This window comes from Vombatus ursinus, unplaced genomic scaffold, assembly GCF_900497805.2.
Source record: "Vombatus ursinus unplaced genomic scaffold, bare-nosed wombat genome assembly UNPS02011649.1, whole genome shotgun sequence".
NCBI classification, from domain to species: domain Eukaryota; kingdom Metazoa; phylum Chordata; class Mammalia; order Diprotodontia; family Vombatidae; genus Vombatus; species Vombatus ursinus.
The window spans coordinates 558,743-581,238 of NW_020951427.1; the positions used below are offsets into that span (position 1 = coordinate 558,743).

At 36.4% G+C, this 22,496-nt stretch overlaps 1 protein-coding gene across 6 annotated transcripts in view; it reads left to right on the top strand.

The window, feature by feature from the left end:
* EZH2 (enhancer of zeste 2 polycomb repressive complex 2 subunit) overlaps positions 1–22,496 on the top strand; it is a 74,034-nt gene that overhangs the window by 44,631 nt on the left and 6,907 nt on the right. For 3 of the 6 annotated variants that reach the window (XM_027856835.1, XM_027856839.1, XM_027856837.1), the window contains exons 5-13: positions 1,643–1,763; positions 3,301–3,441; positions 4,531–4,633; positions 9,309–9,487; positions 17,602–17,693; positions 18,831–19,071; positions 19,999–20,168; positions 20,468–20,562; positions 21,952–21,992. In XM_027856835.1, the coding sequence (XP_027712636.1) occupies positions 1,643–1,763; positions 3,301–3,441; positions 4,531–4,633; positions 9,309–9,487; positions 17,602–17,693; positions 18,831–19,071; positions 19,999–20,168; positions 20,468–20,562; positions 21,952–21,992 (1,183 nt within the window). The remainder of the gene's footprint in view (positions 1–1,642; positions 1,764–3,300; positions 3,442–4,530; positions 4,634–9,308; positions 9,488–17,601; positions 17,694–18,830; positions 19,072–19,998; positions 20,169–20,467; positions 20,563–21,951; positions 21,993–22,496) is intronic. The other 3 variants (XM_027856836.1, XM_027856838.1, XM_027856840.1) reach the window with 1 other exon arrangement.

Here is a 22,496-nt window from a genome sequence, read left to right on the forward strand (position 1 = left end):
TTTTGGTATTGTTTCGGCAACTAATTTTTAGAATCTTAATTTGATCATATCAGAATCTAGTGAAGGGGGGAAATGATATAATATTTTCACATTCTGTGAAATTAATTCTGAAAGGACATAGTTTCCAAGGTTGCAGCCAGATATTATATTTAAAGCATATATATTTTCTGCCCCTAACATAGTGAGGTTACTTTTGCTTTATTGCAGGATAAAAGTTTTTGGGTACAAGGGAGTAGATTTATTTGCAAAGGTAATAATTGTCAGATATTACAGTCCTAGTTTCCAACCCAGAGAAATCAAATTTCTAAGCGAAAGGAGATTAGTGGAAAGGAATGAATGAGAGAGAGAAAACAGGAATTTTGATACAAAAAAGCCACTGTAGGGGGAATATAGCAAAAGCTTGAATCTTTATGTGTCATCATCAAAAACTAACCTCTTGGACTCTTCTAATTTAAGCTCAGTGAAAGGCACCATTACTTCATTCTTGTAAACTTTCAAACTTATAACTTTAGTGTTTGGTCAGTTTTCTTTTGTTTGGCCTTCTATATTCAGTTGTTTACCAGGTCATATTTTACAACTCCCCAAATCTGCCCCTTTTAATGTTTTGCACCCTAGCTATAGATCCCAGACTGTAGTTATCTCATGTTTATATGACTACTGTAGCTACCTAAATCAGTCTGCCTATTGTCTAGTTTCTAGCTTGTTTGCACTATACGTATCCGTACTATACAATAAATGACAGTAGTCACAACTGTCTTCTGAAAGTGTGCTTTTAACTGTCCCTCAGAAACCTGATGTGATTTACCATTTTCTCTCTTCATCAAGCCAGATTTCTCAGACATGTGTGACTAGGACCTCCATCATTTGTTCTCTTCATCAAATTACCTTTATTTCTTGCTTTTCCCAGATGAAAGCTTTCCTCTATCCACAAAAAATTGCCTTCTGTCCTTTGCATATGAGTTGCTTCTTATTGTGTTTTTTTTCTTCCCAAAGTGCCCTCCTCCTCCTGATCCCTGTGCTAAGCCTTGGCCCTCTCCTTCTTCCAAACTTGGCTCCAAAGTCACATTCCTCATTCAGCCTTCCTTGAATAACTTCACTCAGTTGATACACATCTAATCCTAATACTAAAGTGTTTATTTCTTCACTTTGAAGTAAGTAGTCTATAGTTTTATATATAGGTGCTATCCTGGTGCCATAAACTTTAAAGGACTGTCCGTTTTTTTGTTGCACTAGTATTTTGTATCATATAAACTTGGAAAAAGTAGGGCATTAGTTAAAAGTTTGGAGATCTTTAAGAGATGATACTTTAGTTGGTTGTGACCTTTTCTGCCTTTGTACAGGTTAATTCTTTTCCATGTATGTATTATCTGCTTTCCTTTTACAGCTTCCCATGGAGCCTACAACTGTGCTTTTTCCTAAATGGCCACTCAGTAATTCTTGGTTGACTAGTGAAAGAGTTCTTTTAGAATTTTGTCTTTATGGCACGAAGATCTTTTGCTTTACCACTTTAGATTTGGGTTATAACACTTGGATAACCCCAGAACTGTGTCCATTTAATGTTCTATAAGAAAGAGCACCTAATGATTTTCTATTTTGCTACTTTGGGATAAATTGGCTTTTTAAATGTCTTAATTATTTTTAGGTGGAAGATGAGACAGTTTTACATAACATTCCTTATATGGGGGATGAGGTTCTTGATCAGGATGGAACTTTCATTGAAGAATTAATAAAAAATTATGATGGAAAAGTACATGGAGATAGAGGTGAGCTATATACATTGATAATATTTAATCTTTTGAGAAGGAGTAGAGCAGTTCATACATTCAGCATAGAGCAGTTGTGGGCAACAGGTTCCTGAAGTTATAATTCATTCTTTGCTCCTGACTGGAAAAATACTGTGAGGCTACATCACTTTGCTATGTCTTAATTTTCCTGATTTGTAAACTTGGAGTTGTGTTTTCAACTTGAATGACAGGGGTATTATAGATATTATGTACTAAATTATTCAGGGGGGCAATTAAATGTACAGTTTAACATTAACATACAATTAAACATACAGTCAAATAATATATGAATTAGATAACAGAATTCTCAAATATTTATAGAACTTTAATAAAATCATTTAGTAAATTGATCCTAGGGTGGTCCTTCAAATTCAAAGTCAGCCTGTTCCTTCTTACTGAGTGTAGAACACTCATCTGGGTGCAGGATAGGGTAAAACGTTTAGATAAGAAATGGCACTTATTAGGCCAACAGTCTACATGTTGGTTGAGTCAGTGTTTGCCCACATGTCACTGGTTGAAGACTCTAGAAGTATTTATTGCCCCATATTATCTTCTTATACTGCATGCTACAGTGCCTAAAATCCACATGGATTTTGAATATTTGGAAGAAATGAAACCAACATTTATTAAGTGCTTACTATATATCTGGCACTATGTTAAGGATGGGAATATAAATAAAAATAAAGACAGTCTTTGCCCTCAAGGAGCTTATGTTTCTTAGACCATAAGCAAAAGGGAGCTAAAAAGGTGGGAGAGATAGGTGGAGCAGTGGGGATGATGAAGAACATACCTGGGACCATAGTTCAGAAGTCTGGACCAGAGCCTGGGATGGAATGAAGGCTAGCTGGCCTAAGCCCTTCCATAAACTGAAGGGTCCAGGAGGGATTCACCAGTGAGGGAAATGGGCCAGCTGTTTGTTATGAGAGTGTTGTCTTTCTTTCTTTCTTTAGAAACATTTTTATTAACTGTAAAAATACATATAATAGGCTATTGTGAGTCTTCTATGGATTTCCTGAAAATTTTATGGCCTCCTATTGAGTCCCTTCATGCATTTTCTGTGGAGTAAAATTAGGCTATCTTGTACCCGATTTAAAAAAAAAAGTAGTAGGAGGAGGGGAGAGTGGGTTGTTTTAGAAAGAAGAAAGAAACGTGTTATTATGTTATTGTGTCTCCAGAAGATCCTTGTTAAAAATGTAACTTATACCACCATTAAGATTTACTTGAGTGTAGGCTCTCTTGAGAACCCTTTATGATGGCAAGAGGCAAAGAGATCTACTTCTAGAACCTATTGTGATAGGTGATTGGTCCCAGGTAGTGGTGGAGTGTCATATCTAACTTAGGGGTAATGGGAACAAGCCACAGAACTTCAGGAGTTTACCTAGGGCTAGCTTTGAAAATAATTACAAATTATTTCTTTCTGATTTTTATTTTAGTTCTAAGTGATATGCTGTTTTATTTTAAAATAAATATGGCAGGTTACCATTATTTTCTGACATTTCAATGTGATTAATTTCAGAATGCGGTTTTATAAATGATGAGATTTTTGTGGAGTTGGTGAATGCTCTTGGTCAGTACAGTGATGATGAAGATGATGATGATGGGGATTATCCTGATGAGAGAGATGAAAAACAAAAAGATTTAGAGGATAACAGAGATGGTATGTTTGGTTATTACATTCTTAAAGCAGTATTTTTTACTGTAGACTTTCAGAATAATACAGTAAGGTGTGATTATATTCATTTATGTCTTTATTTGCTTAAAACTGCACTCACATTTTTGGGACCCACCCTAGTACTAGCTAAAAAAAACCACTTAAAAGTCTGTCTCTTCAGTTTCACTTAACTTAGAGTTGTTCTTTGCTATTTGGCCAAAGATAACCTAGGATCATGTTAGTATAGAAAAGCTTGAAGAATATGCTATTAGAGAATCACAGAACTAGAGTGGAGCTCAGGTATCTTAGCTGTCACCTAGTTTCCACTCCTTAGTTTTACAGTTTTAGGAATCTGAGCTTTAGACACACGAAGTGCCCTGCCCGTGATTACAAAGCTGGTTAGTGGCAGAGCTGGTACTAGAACCCAGATTCTGGAATTTAGAATCCGTGTTTCTTCTAGTACACCTGGTAGATAAATAATCTTTAAGTGTAATTGCATGTTGCTTTCTTTGTTTTTTAAAAGATTCATTAATTTATTTTTAGTTTTTAACATTCACTTCCACAAGATTTTGAGTTCCAGATTTTTCCCCCATATCATCCCTCCCCCAGTGCCAAGACAGCATGCATTCTGAATACCATTTCCCTTAATCTGCCCTCCCTTCTATCTCTGCCCCCCCCCCTTACTTATCCCCTTCCTCTTTAATTTTCCTGTAGGGCAAGATAGATTTCTATGCCCCATTGCCTGTATATCTTATTTCCCAGTTGCATGTGAAAACAATTTTTTTAACATTTGTTTTTGAAACTTTGGGTTCCAAATTTACTCCCTTCCTCCCTCCCTACCCACCCTCATTGAGAAGGCAAGCAACTCGATACAGGTTATACTTATGTAGTCTGCATGCGACTTTGGTATTCATTATTGTATTACATTCATTTTAAGTTTATTATAGAAAAATTACTTTAGAATTGAAAGTAATCTCTCCTGATGACTGATTTTTGTCTGAATTTTGATTTGGAGAATTTAACTTCTGTGGGAAGAAAATTTAGTAGTATATAGTAGTAAACAAGTTTGTTTATTCCTCTTTCATTTTTGTTTAGATAAAGAAAGCCACCCACCTCGGAAATTTCCTTCTGACAAGATTTTTGAAGCCATTTCCTCAATGTTTCCTGATAAGGGAACAGCAGAAGAACTAAAGGAGAAGTAAGATTTTTCTTTAGAGGTGTTGCCTCCCTGCCTAAAATATAACTTGTCACTTTTGTCAAATAAGGTATTATTTGTAAAGCACTTAGCACAGTGCTTGGTACATAGTAGGTGCTTAATAAATGTTTGTTTCTTTCCCCCTTTTGGCTTCTGGAAATGAAACTGACATAGCTGATCAGCAGTTCTGCTGCATTACCTTTTGTTTTACAAAACAAGTGTGTGCGTGTGAACAACTTTATCCTGGTTATTTTTTAGGATAAGTCATAAGTTTACTTGGGAATTTGAAAAAGACTTTTATTATTGCCCCAGGTATCCTCTTTCCTGAGTGGGCTATGTGCCCTACCTTTTTTATTAGGGTATGATTTTGAGCCTATCCAGTTTTCCTTATTTTGTCTTAAGATTGTCAGCCTTGACTAAATTGAAATTAGGTAGGTCTAGTAGGGTAATAGAGTGGGAGAAGTTTCTTTCTCTTCTACCTCTAAGCCTAGCTTTGTGTTTATAGGACAAGCAGGTCGGGAGGGGACCTGAAAGTCTACTATCCGGGGGCTGTAGGACTTTGCAGCTCTTCCTTTCCAACAGCCTTGGTTTATGGGTTAGTGGGGTAGAGTGTTTAGAATGTGCTGCTCTGGAGTCAGGAAGACCTGAATTCAAATGCTTCCTCTGATACTTCATAGCTGGCCAACCCTGGACAAGGCACTTGATCTCTCCTAGGCTCAGACAAGTCTCAAAGACAAGTTATAGATTTTTAGACTCAGAAAATTCAGAGTTCCCACATGAGGCATTCTCAAACCTTTGTAATTACAGGTCCCTGATGTGTCGTGGTATTTATTTCTGGTAGCTAGTTCTGCTTCTTCTCAAAATCTGTTCTCCAGTAGCTCTTTCAGAGTTGCTGTTCTTTAGAGCAAAGTCCTCCTTCCTTTCTCTTATGGACATTTCTTATCCCTGTTAAAGTGAGACTTTTCCCACTTACCTCTCAGACTTTTGACTTATTTCAGCCTTTTGGTCAGCTAGTTTATTTCTTGCCTCCTCCATCCCTGGCATAGACCCATGAGTTGTGTGTAGTCAAAATGGTGAGCTGTTGGCCTCTGTGAGGATTTAGGTAATAATCCATCATATGAACCATTCTTTTCCCTTCTCTAAGACTGGTAAAGAAGGGGACTCTGCCTTCCCTTTGACTAATAGTACAAATTTGTCTATTAAAAGGAGATTAGAGCAGAGAAAGATTTAACTGATTCTAATGCCATTAAATAGGAATCAAGGACATTGCAGGGAGCTTATCTACACAACAATGGGTCCCATAAGGCAGTAAGGCTACCAATCCTCTTAGCATGCAGGTTTCTGCACTTGGATATACTAAGCTTCCTTGCATCTTGAACTTCAGTTTTCTCAAATATAGAATCTAGTACCAGAAGACTGTGTCGTCCATCAATAATCTCACAGGCTGTTTTTAGTAGTGGCTTATTCCCCTTATTTGGGTCTGAATTGGATATCTCAAATGAACCCATAAAACAAAACAAAAAAACCCCCCAAAACCCTTCTGACTTCTTAGGGTTTTTGCTACTCTCTCAAACTCCAGGACTATTTAGTTGGGTGTTTTCAGGCTTCTAGAAACACCTCATACAACGCTATATTTTCTTCCCAAGACCTCTTCTTCCTCTTGGTTTTCCATTTCATATAAGTGTCATGTCTGTCCTACCAGTTATTCAGGCTCAAGGCTTTGTAAGATTATCTTTTAGTCCTCTCTCTTTTTTGCCCTAATTAACTTTATGCTTCCATCTAATCAGTTGCTTTGTTTTGTTTTTCACTCTCACAATATATCTCACATTAGTCCCTTTCTCTCCATCCCCTCTGCACCTACCCTAGATCAGGCCCTCACTTATTCTTCTGAATGACTGCAGCAGCCTTGTAACTGGTCTTATGTTCTTTCTATTGTTCTCCCCCCCCCCAAATTCCTCTTATGTAGTGGTACTAATCTTATATATTACATATATATTATAATCTTAATATTAATGTATTGTTTCTCTATTCAAAATCCTTTTGTGATTTCCTGTTTTCTACTGAATTAAGTCCAAATTCCTTTGCTTGACATTTAAAGCTCTCTCTAATTTGGCTTTAATCTACTTTTCCAACCTTATTGCCTGGTCCTTCCTATATTCTATAACTGGCATCATTTGCTATCCCCAGCACCTGTTTTTTCCTTTTCCCTTGTCTATACTTTTTTTTTCACATGGAATAGCTTAGCTACCATATTACATATCGAAATCTCAATCATTTTTCAAAACGTAGCTAAAATATCAGTTCCTTTATAAAGCCTTCCCTTGTCTTTGTAGTTAACTTGAACTCTCTCTTCTCTGAGCTAAATAACCATAGTGAACAGTACTTCTCATTTTACCTTTTCTTATAATTTTATGTATGACATATTTACTGATTAGACTGTGATCCACATGGGAGGAGGTGCTTTGGCTTCTTTTATCTCTTGTAATGCTTAGTACATATCCATGAATGTAGTAGCGCTCAATAAATTTTTGTTAAGTGAATGAATCCTAGATGTTAGGAAGTTTTTACAAGCCATCCAGTGAACTGGAGGACATCAGGCAGCATGTTAATCTAAGCACCAATCACTGGCCAGCCTCTTTCCAAGAGAGACGACTATATTTTTTTTCTGCCCTAAAATTCTGACCTTCTCTGTACCCTCTCCCCAAATTATGTCTCACTCTTTGGGGGCAGAAGAACCACAAATGCCACATAAGTGCAGATGGATGTAATCCACCTGGGCTATGTCACACATTCCTGTAACATAGGGTTTTGTTTTTTTTGTTTTTTTTTTTTGTGGTGAGGCAATTGGGGTTAAGTGACTTCCCCAGAGTCACACAGCTAGTGAGTGTTATGTATCTGAGGCCGGATTTGAACTCATCCTTCTGACTCCAGGGCCGGCGCTCTATCCACTGTGCCACCAAGCAGCCCCACGTTGCTATTTCTTAAACTTGGTCTCACCCAAAGAAATCTCAGCTTGACCTAGGAATAACATACAAGTTATTTTTCATAGAACCTTAATTCTTCTTTATAGTGGTGTAGCAACATAATCACCTGATACAATGGCTAACAATGACCACTTTTCCATCTTTGGAAAAACTCATTTTGAATAGATAAGGGGTAAAATAATTGCCCCTTGTATTATTCTTTGCAAATTTTAAAGGATTCTTCCTTATTATCATAATCAAGGCCCCTTTTTCTTCTGACCAGAGGATCAGAGGTTCATAGACTTAGAGCTGATAGCAATTTTAGAGGGTATCTAGTCCAATCTATTCATTTTACAGATGTGTCAGACGTGGGATTTTAATTCAGGTCCTCTGACTCCCATATTGTGTTCTTTTTGCTATACTACACCGTCTCCCATCTTGCTTTCATCCCTGGTTCCCTAGCAGGATTGGAAAAACTTGGTTAGCTTTATGTGAAGGTCCCTGATAATAGTTGGAATGGCAGGACATCATTTCTGCCCCACAGGTTCCATGACTACCTACAGGATGAGCTTTGGATAAATTGCCTAACATAGCGGTTACCAGATGAATCTTCAGAGAAACTGTCTTATTTTATATACTTGAAACATTTATGCAATAAGTCATTAAAAATTTTTTTTTTGTTGAAAAAAAAAATTAGGAAGAAATCACTTAAACACCTTGTGTGTGTGTACAGAATAAACATAAAGAGCTACAAAGTAGTTAAATACAAGATAGTTTGAGGGAGTGTAAATTTACCAGCAGTTGAAGGGCTCAGGCTTTGTAGAGAAGGTAGTGCAAAAAGGACTTTCTGAGATGAGCAGGTAACATTCCAGGTTGGGGCAGGGGGAGGGGAGGCTAGAACAAAGTCACTGAATTGGGAAATGGAGTGTGGTGTGCAAGGAACAGAAAGAAGGCCAGTTTTGCCAGTTCCCACGATGTGGATGGGTGAGTTATGTTCAGTGAGACTATGGAGCAAGATTGTGAAGGGCTTTACAAAGTAAACAGAAGTTTATATTTGGTTCTAGAGGCTACCCTAGGCCTCTGGAAACCACCAGGGTTTATTGAATAGGGGAGTGACTTGGTCAGATGTGCACTTAAGGAAAATAATTTTGTAGCACTGTGGTAAATAGACAGAAGTGGGCAGAGACTTGAACCAGGAAGACCAATTGGGAGGCTGTTGCAATAATCCAGGGAAGAGGTGATGACAGTCTGAAAGATTTGGATACAAGTGATATTTTTATTTCACTTTAAAAAACTGATACCTCTTATGTTTATATTGCATTCATTTACAGATATATCCCCATGCCATTCCCCTACCCAGTGATCCATCTCATGTAAGAAAGAGTTTGAAAAGAAAACAAATCAGTTTAGCTACAGTTACTGTGTTTGCCTGGGGCCAGTCTTGGTCATTATACTTACTCAGCATTCAGGCTAATTTTCTCTTCCTATTTACATTCATTGTAGTCATCGTGTGTGTTGTTTTCCTGGTTCTGTTTACTTCACTCAGTATTGTTGCTTGTGTGTGTGTGTGTGTGTGTGTGTGTGTGTGTGTGTGTGTGTGTGTGTGCTGGACAGTTGCAACGATCATTTTGTCTACCCAAATGCTATTAAGAATTTAGCTTTCAATAACATTCTTTGTTCTCATTACTAATTTTTTTTTTAATTACTGCTTTTAGGTATAAAGAGCTAACAGAGCAGCAACTTCCAGGAGCCCTTCCTCCCGAATGTACACCAAACATAGATGGACCAAATGCCAAGTCTGTTCAGAGGGAGCAAAGCCTGCACTCATTTCATACACTCTTCTGCAGGCGCTGCTTTAAATATGACTGTTTCTTACATCGTAAGTTCAATTATTGTACGTTTTGGTTTACTTTATTTTGGTTATGGAACTTTACATTTAATGCAGATTGGAAAAAATGAAATATAACCCCATTTAGGAAAAATGTTGTCAATTTTCACAGTCAATCATAAGTTATCACTTAATCTTATATTTAGCATTTTAAATGTATTCTTTTTAAAATTTTATTTATTTTTAATGTATTCTTAATTTGATGTGGTCTAGTTTTTCATTGGTCTGCTGGAAATTGTAGTAGTGCTTTTATGCCATGTTAATGTTTTTGTATTTACATTTTCCACTAACTTGGAATACAGGTAGAAGCTAATTTTAAAATTACTTGTATACATGGATATGAGAAGTCTTTGTAAATTGTTAATAATATAATAATAATAATATAAGTGTAAAGTAGTACTTTATTATTTCTATGTCCTAGTCTGGTAGTCTCTGTTCATACCATTTCTGATTTCTATGAAATGCATTATATTGAATTTTCGAAACCCTGTAAAACAGGTGTTTGGATACATTCTGTCCTTTCTTTAATGAACTTTTATTAACATTGTTATCCTGAAAAATGTTAGATCTCCTTAGTAAAATGTACATGTACATACCTAGTAAGGCCTTATTTATTTGGTATTACTGGATAATTAAATTTAGCAAACTTTTATCAAGTGTTTCCTCTGTATGATGCACTGGGTGAAACTGGCTACAGACAGAAATGAAATAGTCTTTGTCCTTAAAGAGCTTACTTTCTATGGAGATACACACAGATGGTAACAAGTACACATAACTTAGTACACATTAATTTCAAGAAGAAGAAAGCACTAACATGAAGCTCAGGAAAGGCCACGTGTAGTAACTGGTGTCTGAGCTGTGCTTTGAAGGAAGCTAAGAATTTTCAGAGGTGGAGCTAAGCAGGGAGGATGGCATGCATATCCAATTTGGACAGCCACATGTGCAGAAGTGTGAAGGTGGGAGATGGGAAGTCATTCATTTATAGGGAACCTTTAGCAAACCAGAGTAGTGGAAGATCAAGCAAAGTAGTAGTGTGAATCAAAACTAGAAAGGTGATAGGAGCAAGCTGTGAAAGGCTTTAAATGCAAAGTTTGAGGGTATTGTATTTTATGCTAGAGAAATAGGGAACCACTGAAGATTTTTGAGTAAGAAAGGGATACGGTCAAAAGCTGTATTTTAGAAGTATCAATTTGGTAATTGTATGGAGGCTGCAATGCAGAAGAGAGAAACTGAAAGCAGGAAGACTATTTAAATCGTTATTGCAGTTGTCTAAGTGGAGATGAAGGCCTGAATTAGGATAGTAGATTTTGTGAGAGTAGAGAGGGGAGAATCCTTTGGAGAGGTAGAATTGATCTGCAACTTGATTACATATGGTAGAGAATGATGTAGGAGAATGAAGAGGCAAAACTTTTTCAAGGTCTGGAATCTGGATCACTGGAAAGATGGTGGTATCCTCCACTAAAATAAATTTGGAGTTGGGATGGGTTTTCTGGAAAATATAACGCTCTCTTTTGGACATTTCGAATTTGAGATGCATATCCAAGTGAAGATGTACAGCAGTCAGTAATGAAGGACTGAATTCAGTAACTAAATGAGGGCTGACTAAATAGATTTGGGAGTCTCCTACATTGAGAAGAGGAGAAAAGGGCCTATGACTGACTGAGCGTTGGGGGAAATGCCCACATTCAGTGAGTAGGAACAGGATGAAGCAGCAATGGAGACTAAAAAGAAATGGTCAGACCAATGTGAGAGCAACCAAGAGAGAGCAGTGTTTACAGAGTCCAAGGGAGGACAGAGGGTCCAGGATAAGTTGGTAGCTGTCAGTATCAAAAGCAGAAGAGATTATGCAGAATAAGAACTAAGAAAAGGCCACTGGATTTAGCAGAGATGCTGGTAACTTGGAGAGAACAATATGTGTCAGATAGTGTGGTGAGAAGCCATATTGCAAGGGACTGAAAAAAGAGTTGTGAGAAAAATGTAAGTAGTGAGTCTATATGGACTTTTTTAAGCATTTGGCTGTGAAAGTCAGATTCCCCCTCTCTCCTCAGATTGCCCTTATTTCTTGTGGAACATGACCAAGATGAGAGGTCTGAGTTTTCTTAAACAAGATGAGCTTTTACAGAGACCAAGCTTGAAGAAACTGAGATGTTATCAGATACTGTGGATCATGCTACAAATATTTTGTCTTCTCAGTGTTCTGAGACTAGATGTGTTTTCCACAGAGCAAGGCTGTAGTAATGGGAATATTCTGAGAGACTGTTTTCTGGCACAAATATCTTGTTATCTGAGTGTTCTGAGACTTGATGTGTTTCAGGGTCAAGGTTTGTTAAGGCTATGAAGGAGAGAGGGAGGGAAGGAGTGAGTGAAGTAGGAGGTTTGGACTAGCAACTGGGCAGAATGTATTAGACTTAAGAGCGATTAAAAAAATTGCTACGCAGCAGTGAGGGCTTACTTGAGATTACATGACATACATTTGTAATTCAACACAAATTTTTTTATGAATATCTTGCCAAAATATAGTTACTTGAATTACTAAATAGAATATTCCTCAATGTTTTAGATCTTTCTTTTTTATGTCATCATGGTAGACATCATTTACTGTACTTTTTAAGAGGATGTCAGGGGTTACTGACCTCACACCAAATGACTGCAGATTGTTATGCTTTTTGAGTTCTTATGTCTGTTTGTAGGTCCCCCCTCCCCCCCATTTCCTTTTTTCACATTCAGTTGTCTGCATCAGGTGTACCTGTTCCTGGTTTTCATTTCTCCTTTGCCATTCACCCTTTCCCTTTAAATTTAAAATTTTTTCTATCCAACTTGCTTTTAGCGGGAGAACATTTCCTAGAATGTTCATACCTGGTATGGTTAGTACTGTAAAAAGATAGCATTCTATTAATATTACTTTCAAGGTGGGAAAAATATAAAACTTTGTGAGTAGATTTGGATCTGAACTAAACTAATGATTCTATAATAAAATAATTGATGCTGCTTTCGATGATGTACTAACCAGTTAATTTGGGATCTCCAATCAGAGCATTTTCAGCATTTTATCATTTTTTTTCATAGCCTTCATAACAGCCCTCAAACACTTAGCCATGAAGTATCCATCATTTAGAAAACATTTCTAACATAATATATTTAAAAGGTTAATTTTTATTATAACATTTTATGTTGTATTCCAACGTAATCCTGGCAGAGAAAGTAAGATAATAGCTACATAGTTTGAGAACTGGAAGAGACTAGTCCAACCCCTCATTTTACTGATGAGAAAAATGAAACTTTGCAAGTAGAAGTACTAATTCTTAGTAACAACAGCAACAAGAATGAATAAGATACATTGCTTTAAGGGTTGTGAGGCACTTTTGCATATGAAGTATCCCATTTAATGCTAACAAAAACTCTGAGGTGTAGGTACAGTTATTATCCCCATTTTATTGGTAAGAAAACTAAGGCTGACAGGTTGTCACTTGCCCAGAGGGTGATATAGCCAGCAAGTTTCTCAGGGAACCACAAAATATCATATCCAAACAATTTACTTTTTTAAAATTGTTTTTATTTTTAATTTTTGAGGCAATCGAGACTAAGTGACTTGCCCAGGGTCACACAGCTATTAAGTGTCTGAGGCTGGATTTCAACTCAGGTCCTCCTGACTCCAGCGCTGGTGCTCTATCTACTGTGCCGCCTCGCTGCCCCTCTAATTTACTTTTACTACAATGTAATTTCTAAAAACAAATACATTAAATGATTGATAACCTTTCACATTCATTACTTGTGACGCTATTTAAGTTGGTGACAAGAAGGTAAGTAGAATCCTGTTGTAATGCCATTTGTGGTACTAGTCAGCTGCTCATGAAAGGCACTTGAGAATGATGGACCTCACAGCTGCTATGGCCACTGGGAACTTCATATCCTCAACCTAATTTTATTTGACTTACAAAAAGTCATCATCTTTGTTTAGTGGCTTATTTAGAGGATGTTGTATGCATGCACAGCTTGGGGTGGGGGTATTGTTTGTTTCTGTTGTTATGTGTGGTCAAATGTATCCATTTCTTTTTGTCTCTGCACTTGGACCATCCATCATCTTGTCGTCAAATTTTTTTATTCTTTTTAATCTTCTAAACAACAAACTTTATCGTTATGAGAAACATGCAAAACATATTCAAGAGATTTGGGGGAGAGTTTAATATGTAGTTAATATTTCAATGAATAATTATGGTGAAATGGGGGCTCTGTAAATTACTGATAGCCAGGTCTAACATACACAAATAATGTGATAAAACAAAACATCTCAAATTGAATGAAATAATTGGTGCCTCATCTTTTTGGGAAGGTGGTAGTTAAAATTTCAGTGTCTTTTGGAATTCAAATATGTCTTGCTACTTTTAAGGATAAAATGGAGGGAAAAATAACAGCTGGAAAGATGTTTTAGTTTATTATAAGTTTCAGCAGATCCAGCTAGGCTAAACAGTATCTGTTTAGTGAGCACTTCTCAATTAAAGCCACTGGACCTTTGAAATGACCTATGTGCAATCTGTCTTGTGTGCATTTTTCAATATGCATTGAATTTTTCAAAGAAGTAGTAATGTTGAAATTATAATTTATATACTGCATTTATAGGAATTACAGTGATTTTTCATAAACTTTTCATCCTAAAAATGTCAATAAAATCAGTTAGTTTGGCATACTTCTGTTTAGAAACTGTTGGGGAGAGATAGAAAGTAGTGGCTGTGCTAGGTGGGAAGTGAGAAGCTGACTGGACAGAGCCAGATATTCCTGACCACAAGTAAGAATATAGAGAAGTGCAGCCTGGGAAATCTATAACAGTCGACTATGTATGTGTTTTAAGTAGGACCTGTCTTGGTGGAAGAAAGCATCTACGTGGTGCATACGTGTGATTATTTTTTGCCTGAATTTCTTATGAAGTAAATCCATGTGGACTGAGAACTGGTTAGATTCATTTGGCCCTGTTGGTATTTTGTGTTGAATCATTTGAACATCCATGTTGGAATGAATATTAGTATGTTGAAGCTGAACATGTTGAACACAAGGTACATGTTTGATTTTGGTGTTATCCACGACTTGTGGCTAGGCATAAACTTTCTGAGATCTGCAAATGAATGCTAAAATATTTGTAAGATGTTTTTATGGTTGTCTGATACAGGCAAGTAAATTGCCATAATGTTTAACCTAAAACAATTGTGTATGAATAATTTGAAATTTAACCAACCATTTGGCACACTGAGCAGGTGAGATTAATGCACAGATTTGCCATCTTCTGTGATTTTATCTTATTGTTATTGTTCTGTCGTTTTAGTTGTGTCTAACTCTTCATGATACCATTTGGAGTTTTCTTGGCAAAGATACTGGAGTGGTTTGCTATTTCCTTCTCCAGCTCATTTTTACAGATAAGAAATTGAGGCAAATGGTTGGTTAAATGACTTGCCCAGGGTTACAGAGCTAATTTTGAGTTTGAGGCTGGATTTGAACTCAGATCCTCCTGATTCCAGGTCTGGCATTTGATTTACTGCACCATTTAGCTAGCTGCCCTTAAGTTTTAAGTAGTCTGTTAGTATTAGAGAAATGAATTACATTTATAAAGTATGCTTAATTAATTTTCATAATAGGAAGAGTAGTCAAAGAGGTATTAGGAGATTATGGTTTGATTCCAGGATTTGTCCCTAACTAGCAGTCTATCCTCTACTTAGCTATTTTACCCCCCACTCTGGCTGTTCTCTATAAAATGATTCTGGACTGAATGATTCTTCCCTTCAACTCTCAGTATATCTAGTGACTCACTTATTCGAAGACTTTTTATTGAAGTTGTGCTATATGACACTTATTTGGTGAACTATTTCTGGATTCCAAAAGTCAGCACTTTAAGGCATTCAGGTCTCAGATTTGCAGTTTATTAATCATCAGAAGTTTTTGATGTCATTCATATTGATGCAAAGGGAACAGCTGTAGTTTTATCTTATGGATAAAAATCTTTGCCTTTTCTAGTTATCTAATTCTGAAAACCTAATAAGCATTTGTCGCCTGACTTTTATGGGCAGCTTCTACGTTTAAAGTCCTTTAATATATGGCATATTCTTTTCTTTTTTCTAGTATTTAAAATATTTTAATTGCTCTTGCTTTAATCTTTCTCATGTTAAGGGAAATTCATAGCACACTATGTCTTTTCCATGTTACATTTTAAGTTGAAATATAATCTTTAAACAACTTAATGTTTGATTGGATGTTTTAGGGTAAGACATCTATGCGGAAATGGCTTTAACCTTTTAAGAGTCTCAAAGAATTATTTTAAGTATCAACTTTAAAATTTCCTTACAAAAATAATATAGTAAATAAATACTGTCCCAAAAGAATCATGATTTCAAATTGTTTGGCCCCTGGTAAAAGGACCAGCACCGTGCAAAATTATGAAGAATACTTTCTATCAAAAATAATGTTCTTTCTTTTTCGTGTAAACCTGTTCCTACTTTAGCCTTATGCTTTTTTTCTTTTTGATGGGAATTATGATTTCATCTTTGTATAGGGTTTTTTGTGAGGAATTCCATGTACCAGCTGTAGATTGGCACCTGCTCTCCAAGTTGTCATCTTAGAGAGTTGCTGGGGTCTTCCAGAGATTAAGTGACTTGCCCAAAGTCACATAGCTAGTATGTCAGAGGTTAGACTGAACTCCAGGTGTTTTTGACTCTGATACATCCCATATGCTCCACTGCCTCTCAGTGTACTTTATGATAGTGGTATCTAGATAAGGATCCTGGTCTCCAGTCCTGACTGGAAATGTTGGAGCTAACTCAATTATTTTGCTTGTTGCTATTTATTAGGACAGTAACAGGTTTCCTAAAAATAAATCTTTAAATTATTTGGATGTGTGGAAGCAAAAATGTAGTTCTCAATATATAAACATATTAGTATAGCTAATAGAAAACAGTCACACCCATTTTCTAAGCCTTTTGTTTTTTAGAATTACTGTGGTAATTGAAGACTCCAGGTGTTAGATTGGTTCCAATTTCAGGTATAATCCCATCCTAAGTGATGTGATCTTAACCTTCTGGATGCTAAGCACATATAAAAGATTCCCTCCTAGTCACACTGTAATTAAATTCCAAATGAGTCACATGCTGTTGGTTTTTCATTCTGGGAAAGGGTAGTTCACAAACTTGAAAGAGAAGTAAACCTATTAATTTTAGTTAAGAAACAGTCTCCATTTTTTTCTTGCTTTTTTCCTACCTGTCTTCTTTCTCTCTGAGCTTTTTAAACATGAATGAAGATTTCCATTTATCCTAAAAGGTACAGTTTTCATAAACATGCAGATTTTTTGTCAGTCTGTTACAATTATTTTAATTTTTAATTTTGTTTATTGATGATGTTTATAGTGGTTAATTTTCAAAACAGAGCAAGCAATTGCAAGTGCCTTTGGACACTAGAAAATGTCTTCAGAAGCTGCCTCACTTTTGTAAATTCAAATTTTATATACCACAAGTTGCAGCTTTTTACATAAACCATGTTATTTGGATAATCTAAGTTGGGAAAAACCCACTGTATTTAGTGTTTGTAGACAATACCTCTTTCTATTTTTTCTGACTTGGGACAGTTTGCCATGCATTTGGCAAGCTCCATTTGTACTTGCTATCCTGCTCCAACACTGTACCTCTTTCTCCCCCCTCATTCACAATATTATAAATTTATTTGCTGACCTTCCTAAAAAAGCTAGGAGATTTTAAGTGTTAGCTGGAACTTCTCTTAAAAATAGATTAGCTGTAGAAGAAATACTCACTGTTCCTATGAAGATATTAAGGACTTTATTTGAATAAAGGTATAAACTTCAACTGTGGGGGGGGGGGAGTGGAGGGGAAGGAGAAAGAGACCACTAATTAGCCCAGAACTTGTATCAATCACCCATTCTGGACGAGACTGGTAAGAGAATACTTACCAAACTTAAATGTGATGATCTTCAACAAGGGCTAGAAGAGAAAATTTATTAAATAATGTAGATCATTAACAACGTTGATTTTCCACTCACTGGCTCTATAGTTTAGTGAAAAACTGGTTAAGTAATTGACTTTGTTCCCAAAGATATATTTGGATAGTTTATGGTTTTGTCTCTTTCACAGCATTCCATGCAACACCCAACACTTATAAGCGGAAGAACACAGAAACAGCACTAGATAACAAACCTTGTGGACCACACTGTTACCAGCATTTGGTAAGATCTGTTGTTTCAATGTCCAGGAATTAATGAAGTCTTTATATTGGACTTCTGGTGGAGGTCTACAAGGTCGGAATCTCTCATGATATGCTATGCCTGTGCCCTCTTGAACAGCATTCTAACATGGACAGTTAAAAACAGGCAGGATACTTAAGTCCTCATTGATCTCTCCCCTTCTGACCATCCACATTTTTCTTTTTTTTTTTTACAACTACCACATTTGATACTGCATTCTTTTCTGTTTTGTTTGTGGAAATCTGGTCTTCCCCAAAGACTGTAAGCTCCTTAGGGGCAGGGATCTTTTTGTATGCTCTGCAGGAACTTAATAGTGCTTACAAACAATTCATCTAAAAACTGTGAATTCCAAAATTCTGTACTTAGTCTCTCATTCAAGTTTTATTAAGCCCACCAACCTTATCTTTACTCTCTGGTTATGCTCATATTGCTTTGGGGCCTAAGGAATAATAGGTAAAAGTAGACTAAGGTGAATATATGCTTATGTGTTTTTATAATCCATCTATACACATTCTTAGATTCTACTAAAGGCATGTATTAATTTAATATATGAAAATCTAAATTACAAAACTTAAATTATGGTGTTTATTTTTATTACCAGAGGATTTTACCTTTAAATTAAATTTTAAAATTACCTTTAAATTAAAAATTTTACCTTTAAATAGAAGGCTCTACCAGTTCATTTAAAATAACGGCTTACAGAAATTCCTTTTTTGTTACCTTTCTAGAAGAATTTTTTAATAGAATGACCTCATTACATATATATACTTGTATTTTAATTTATTCACTTAGTTAAAAGATTAAAATATCTTAATTATTCTTCCTGAAATTTCTTTCATCTCTTCTTGGCATTAATGACAGTTATCATGCATCTGTTATTGTCTGAAAATTTTGGAAAGAATCTCCCAAAAAAATACTGTATACAGGTGTATAGAGAATTATAATTAAGTATCTAAGTTTGTATTATAAACAGAAACTGGTTCCATGGAGCCAATTCCTTAATTTTTTGACAATCTGTTATCTTTTCCTACTTTTTCCTTTTATCAGATTTAAAAGACTTTGGAAACATATCTTGAAAATTGAGAATCATCTCTTGAAAATGACTGTTTCTTTTTTTAGGAAGGGGCAAAGGAGTTTGCAGCTGCTCTCACTGCTGAACGGATCAAGACACCGCCAAAGCGCCCAGGAGGTCGCCGAAGGGGAAGGCTTCCGAATAACAGCAGTAGACCAAGTACACCAACAATTAATGTGCTGGAATCAAAGGATACAGATAGTGATAGGGAAGCTGGAACTGAAACAGGTGGAGAGAATAATGATAAAGAGGAAGAAGAAAAGAAAGATGAAACTTCCAGCTCTTCTGGTAAGATAGAGCCAGGCTTTAGTTTACTTGCTTTAAAATTTTTTTCTTTTCTATCAGTATTCTTGAAATTATTGCTTTGAGGATTTTAAAAAAGATCACATAATCAAAGTGACTTTGTCATCAGTATGTTTAAAGTCAGTATACTTTGTTCTATCTTTGATACCACAAAGACCAGATAACTTTATTAAAATGTACTGGATTATAAATTTAGAACTTGTAGAGATTTTAGAGGTTCATGACTCAACTTAGAGGTTGAATAGCTTCATAAGGTGTTTTGTGCTGATTTAAGTCAAACTGAGTTCCTGTGTTTTTAGAGATTGATGATCTAGGATTATTCTGGCTCTCTTTTTTCTTTCTTTCTCTACCTTCTGTTTCTTGTGCTTATTTCACTGGGAGAGGAAGAAAAAGAAATTCACATTAATCCACTAAGGTACTTTTAAACAAATCTGCTAAGAGGTTTGGGCAATAGCAGAGATATGGGGTGCAGCTAGGTAGTGCAGTGGATAGAGTGCTGGGTCTGGCATCAGGAAGACTCATCTTCAGAGTTCAAATGGGTTAAGTCTCTTAACCCTGTTTGCCTCATCCGTAAAATGAGCTAGAGAAGGAAATGGCAAACCATTCCACTGTTTTTGCCAAGAAAATCACAAATGGGGTCACAAAGAATTGAAGACAACTGAAAATGACTCAATAACAACAAATCTGAGAGATTAGAAGTAGTGGCCAAATAAGGCTTTTAAATTTCAGTTCTATTGGCCACTCCATTACAACTGAGAACCCATAATAACTGGCTCCGTATAACTTAGTTTTAGAAGGATGAGGAGGAACACATTCTTTTACTTATCTTTTTTCTTTTTAACATAATTTTATCCCACTGAACATATAGTCAAATGACTTAAAATAGTGTTATATGTAATCTTGGTTTTGCAGAGGCAAACTCCAGGTGTCAAACACCAATTAAAATGAAGCCAAATATTGAACCTCCTGAGAACGTGGAATGGAGTGGTGCTGAAGCCTCAATGTTCAGAGTTCTTATTGGCACTTACTATGATAATTTTTGTGCCATTGCTAGGTTGATTGGGACCAAAACATGTAGACAGGTAAGAATATCAGATGAAAATCATTAATAATAAGGGCTAAACGTGCAATTTTCCCAAGCAGGTCATTTGCCTAAAAGGATACTTAACTGTTTACCTCGATTATCCTCAAATCTTATTTTAGAGTCCTGAAAAATGGTAACTTTTAAACAAATGTTACACTTTAAGGCTAGGGGGCAGGGGATTCAAATGTATAGAATTTTAGAGCCCTGATGTAGCTGTGATAGCGCCACAGCCACCCCAGGAACAAACTGCCCAACTAAGCCTTGCCTCATGGCCATCTAACTGCTGTCTCTTGCCAGGTCTATGAGTTTAGAGTAAAGGAATCTAGTATTATAGCTCCAGTTCCTGCTGAGGATGTTGATACGCCTCCAAGGAAGAAAAAAAGGAAACACCGGTAAGTGTGTTGCGAAGTAGTTATAAAAACTATAGGAAATAGGTTCAGTTCTCTGTTTCCCTGGGCAGGGGTGCAAGGAGGTGGTGGCTTTTCTTGGCCTCTACTACCCTACCAGCTGCTTATGGCTGTTGCTTTTTGCTGCCATGTATACTAATTATTTTTATAAAATGATCAGATAGACTGTCGGACTAAGACATTGAACTTTTTGTAAACACAAAGTGGACCAACATTAGTAGACTGAAAAGGGTGATAAATTATTACCACACTGCTTGTTTTGGTAAAATGAATAATTTTAAGTTCAGCTTCCCTACTTAGTACTATTATTCATATGTTTAGAGGCAGTTGAGACTTCAGAATATATTTAATATGTATCAGTCCGTCAATGAGGTTAAGCTCAATTTTTCACATGAGGGCTCTGAATTCCCTCCATGGTAATTATTACCAGGAAGTATGGTACTGATTGTCTTGCTTTAATTGGCTAACTTCCTTTAAAGCTGAGTGGTCATGCTAACTTGTGAGATGAGACTAGTAGGATATGTTAGTGGTGAAAAACAATTGGAATTTTTCAGCATAATTTTATATGGCTGTCAGAACATTATGAAAAATGGCTTAACCTAGGATATCTGCAGAACACGGCCCCCCCCCCCCCCCCCAAAGCCTATTCCGAGTGAGCAGCCAACCTTACTATATTTATACTGGTTTGTTTTAATTCCCCCCAAAACATAGGGCCAACATAATTCAGTACTCAAGAATTTGAATTCATAAGCTTTGGCCAGCAGGAATTTAGCCCAAGCAGATGTCGGCACATTTTTGGAGAGGGTCCTCACCATGTAGCTCACTCTGATGGTTAATAGTGATGGAGATGGGAACATACACGTCCAGAGCTCCAATAAGGAAAGCTGATCAGGCTTAGCATTTCTTAACCCCATGTGGGGCTGAGACCCCCCCCACAGTTTAAGAAGCACTGTAGGGGTTGGGAGTGGAAAAAGATTAAGAAGCTAGCCAGTCAGTGGAAAATGTATTTTAAAAAAAAATGAGAAATCTGAGACTGTTATAGGATATTATAGAACAAATACAAGAAGTGATTTGTTGGTTTTTTTCCCTCAAAATTGCACATTGGGTTTATTTTTTTGCACAATGTTTTCAATGGTCAGCTTGTTTTAAGAGTTGTTTTGATCAGATAGCACTTATGATCCTAGTGTGTAGATGACTCTCTTATCAACACTTTGATTTCACTAAAGTATTGGTAGTCTGGTCACACAGACATTTCCATTTAAGTAATTTTGTGTTGGGTTTGTAGAACTGTAACTCCCCAGCTCCAGCAAAGGAGGAGTCTCCTGTCAACTTTCTTGTGTTTGTGTTGTTTTTTTTTTTTTTGTGTTTTTGCAGGTTGTGGGCTGCACATTGCAGAAAGATACAACTGAAAAAGGGTTAGCATCTTTCCATTTAACTTTATCCTTACTTTAAGCCTTTCTACTTTGGTTTTTAATTGTTTTTAGGGCTTCACCATGGGGAGTTTGTTGTGCCACAACCAACTGACATGTAGTAACTGGATAGTCACACTATCAGGGTTTAGGATATTGCTGTTTATTAAAGAAAACAAAAATTGAGGGAGCTAGAGTTATCCTTTAGATTCAATCCTGTTGTATTTCCCATAATCTAAACTAATGGGATGGAGAGAGGTAGTGTTTGTGTTAAAGGGAAATTGCTTTGGAAAAAATGGCTGAGATGTGGTGGACAATTAATGCTTCTGAGTTCATGGGGGTTGGGAAATATTAACATTTCCTAATTTTTGCCATCACTTTGTAAACAGGAATACGTGTAACATTGTAAATACAGTAAAGAAAATCCAGCTAAGCTGCAGAGGATAGAGGGAAGATTTCCACTTGATAATTATACATAATAGTTTTGCAGTTCCCTGGCTCAATTGCTTT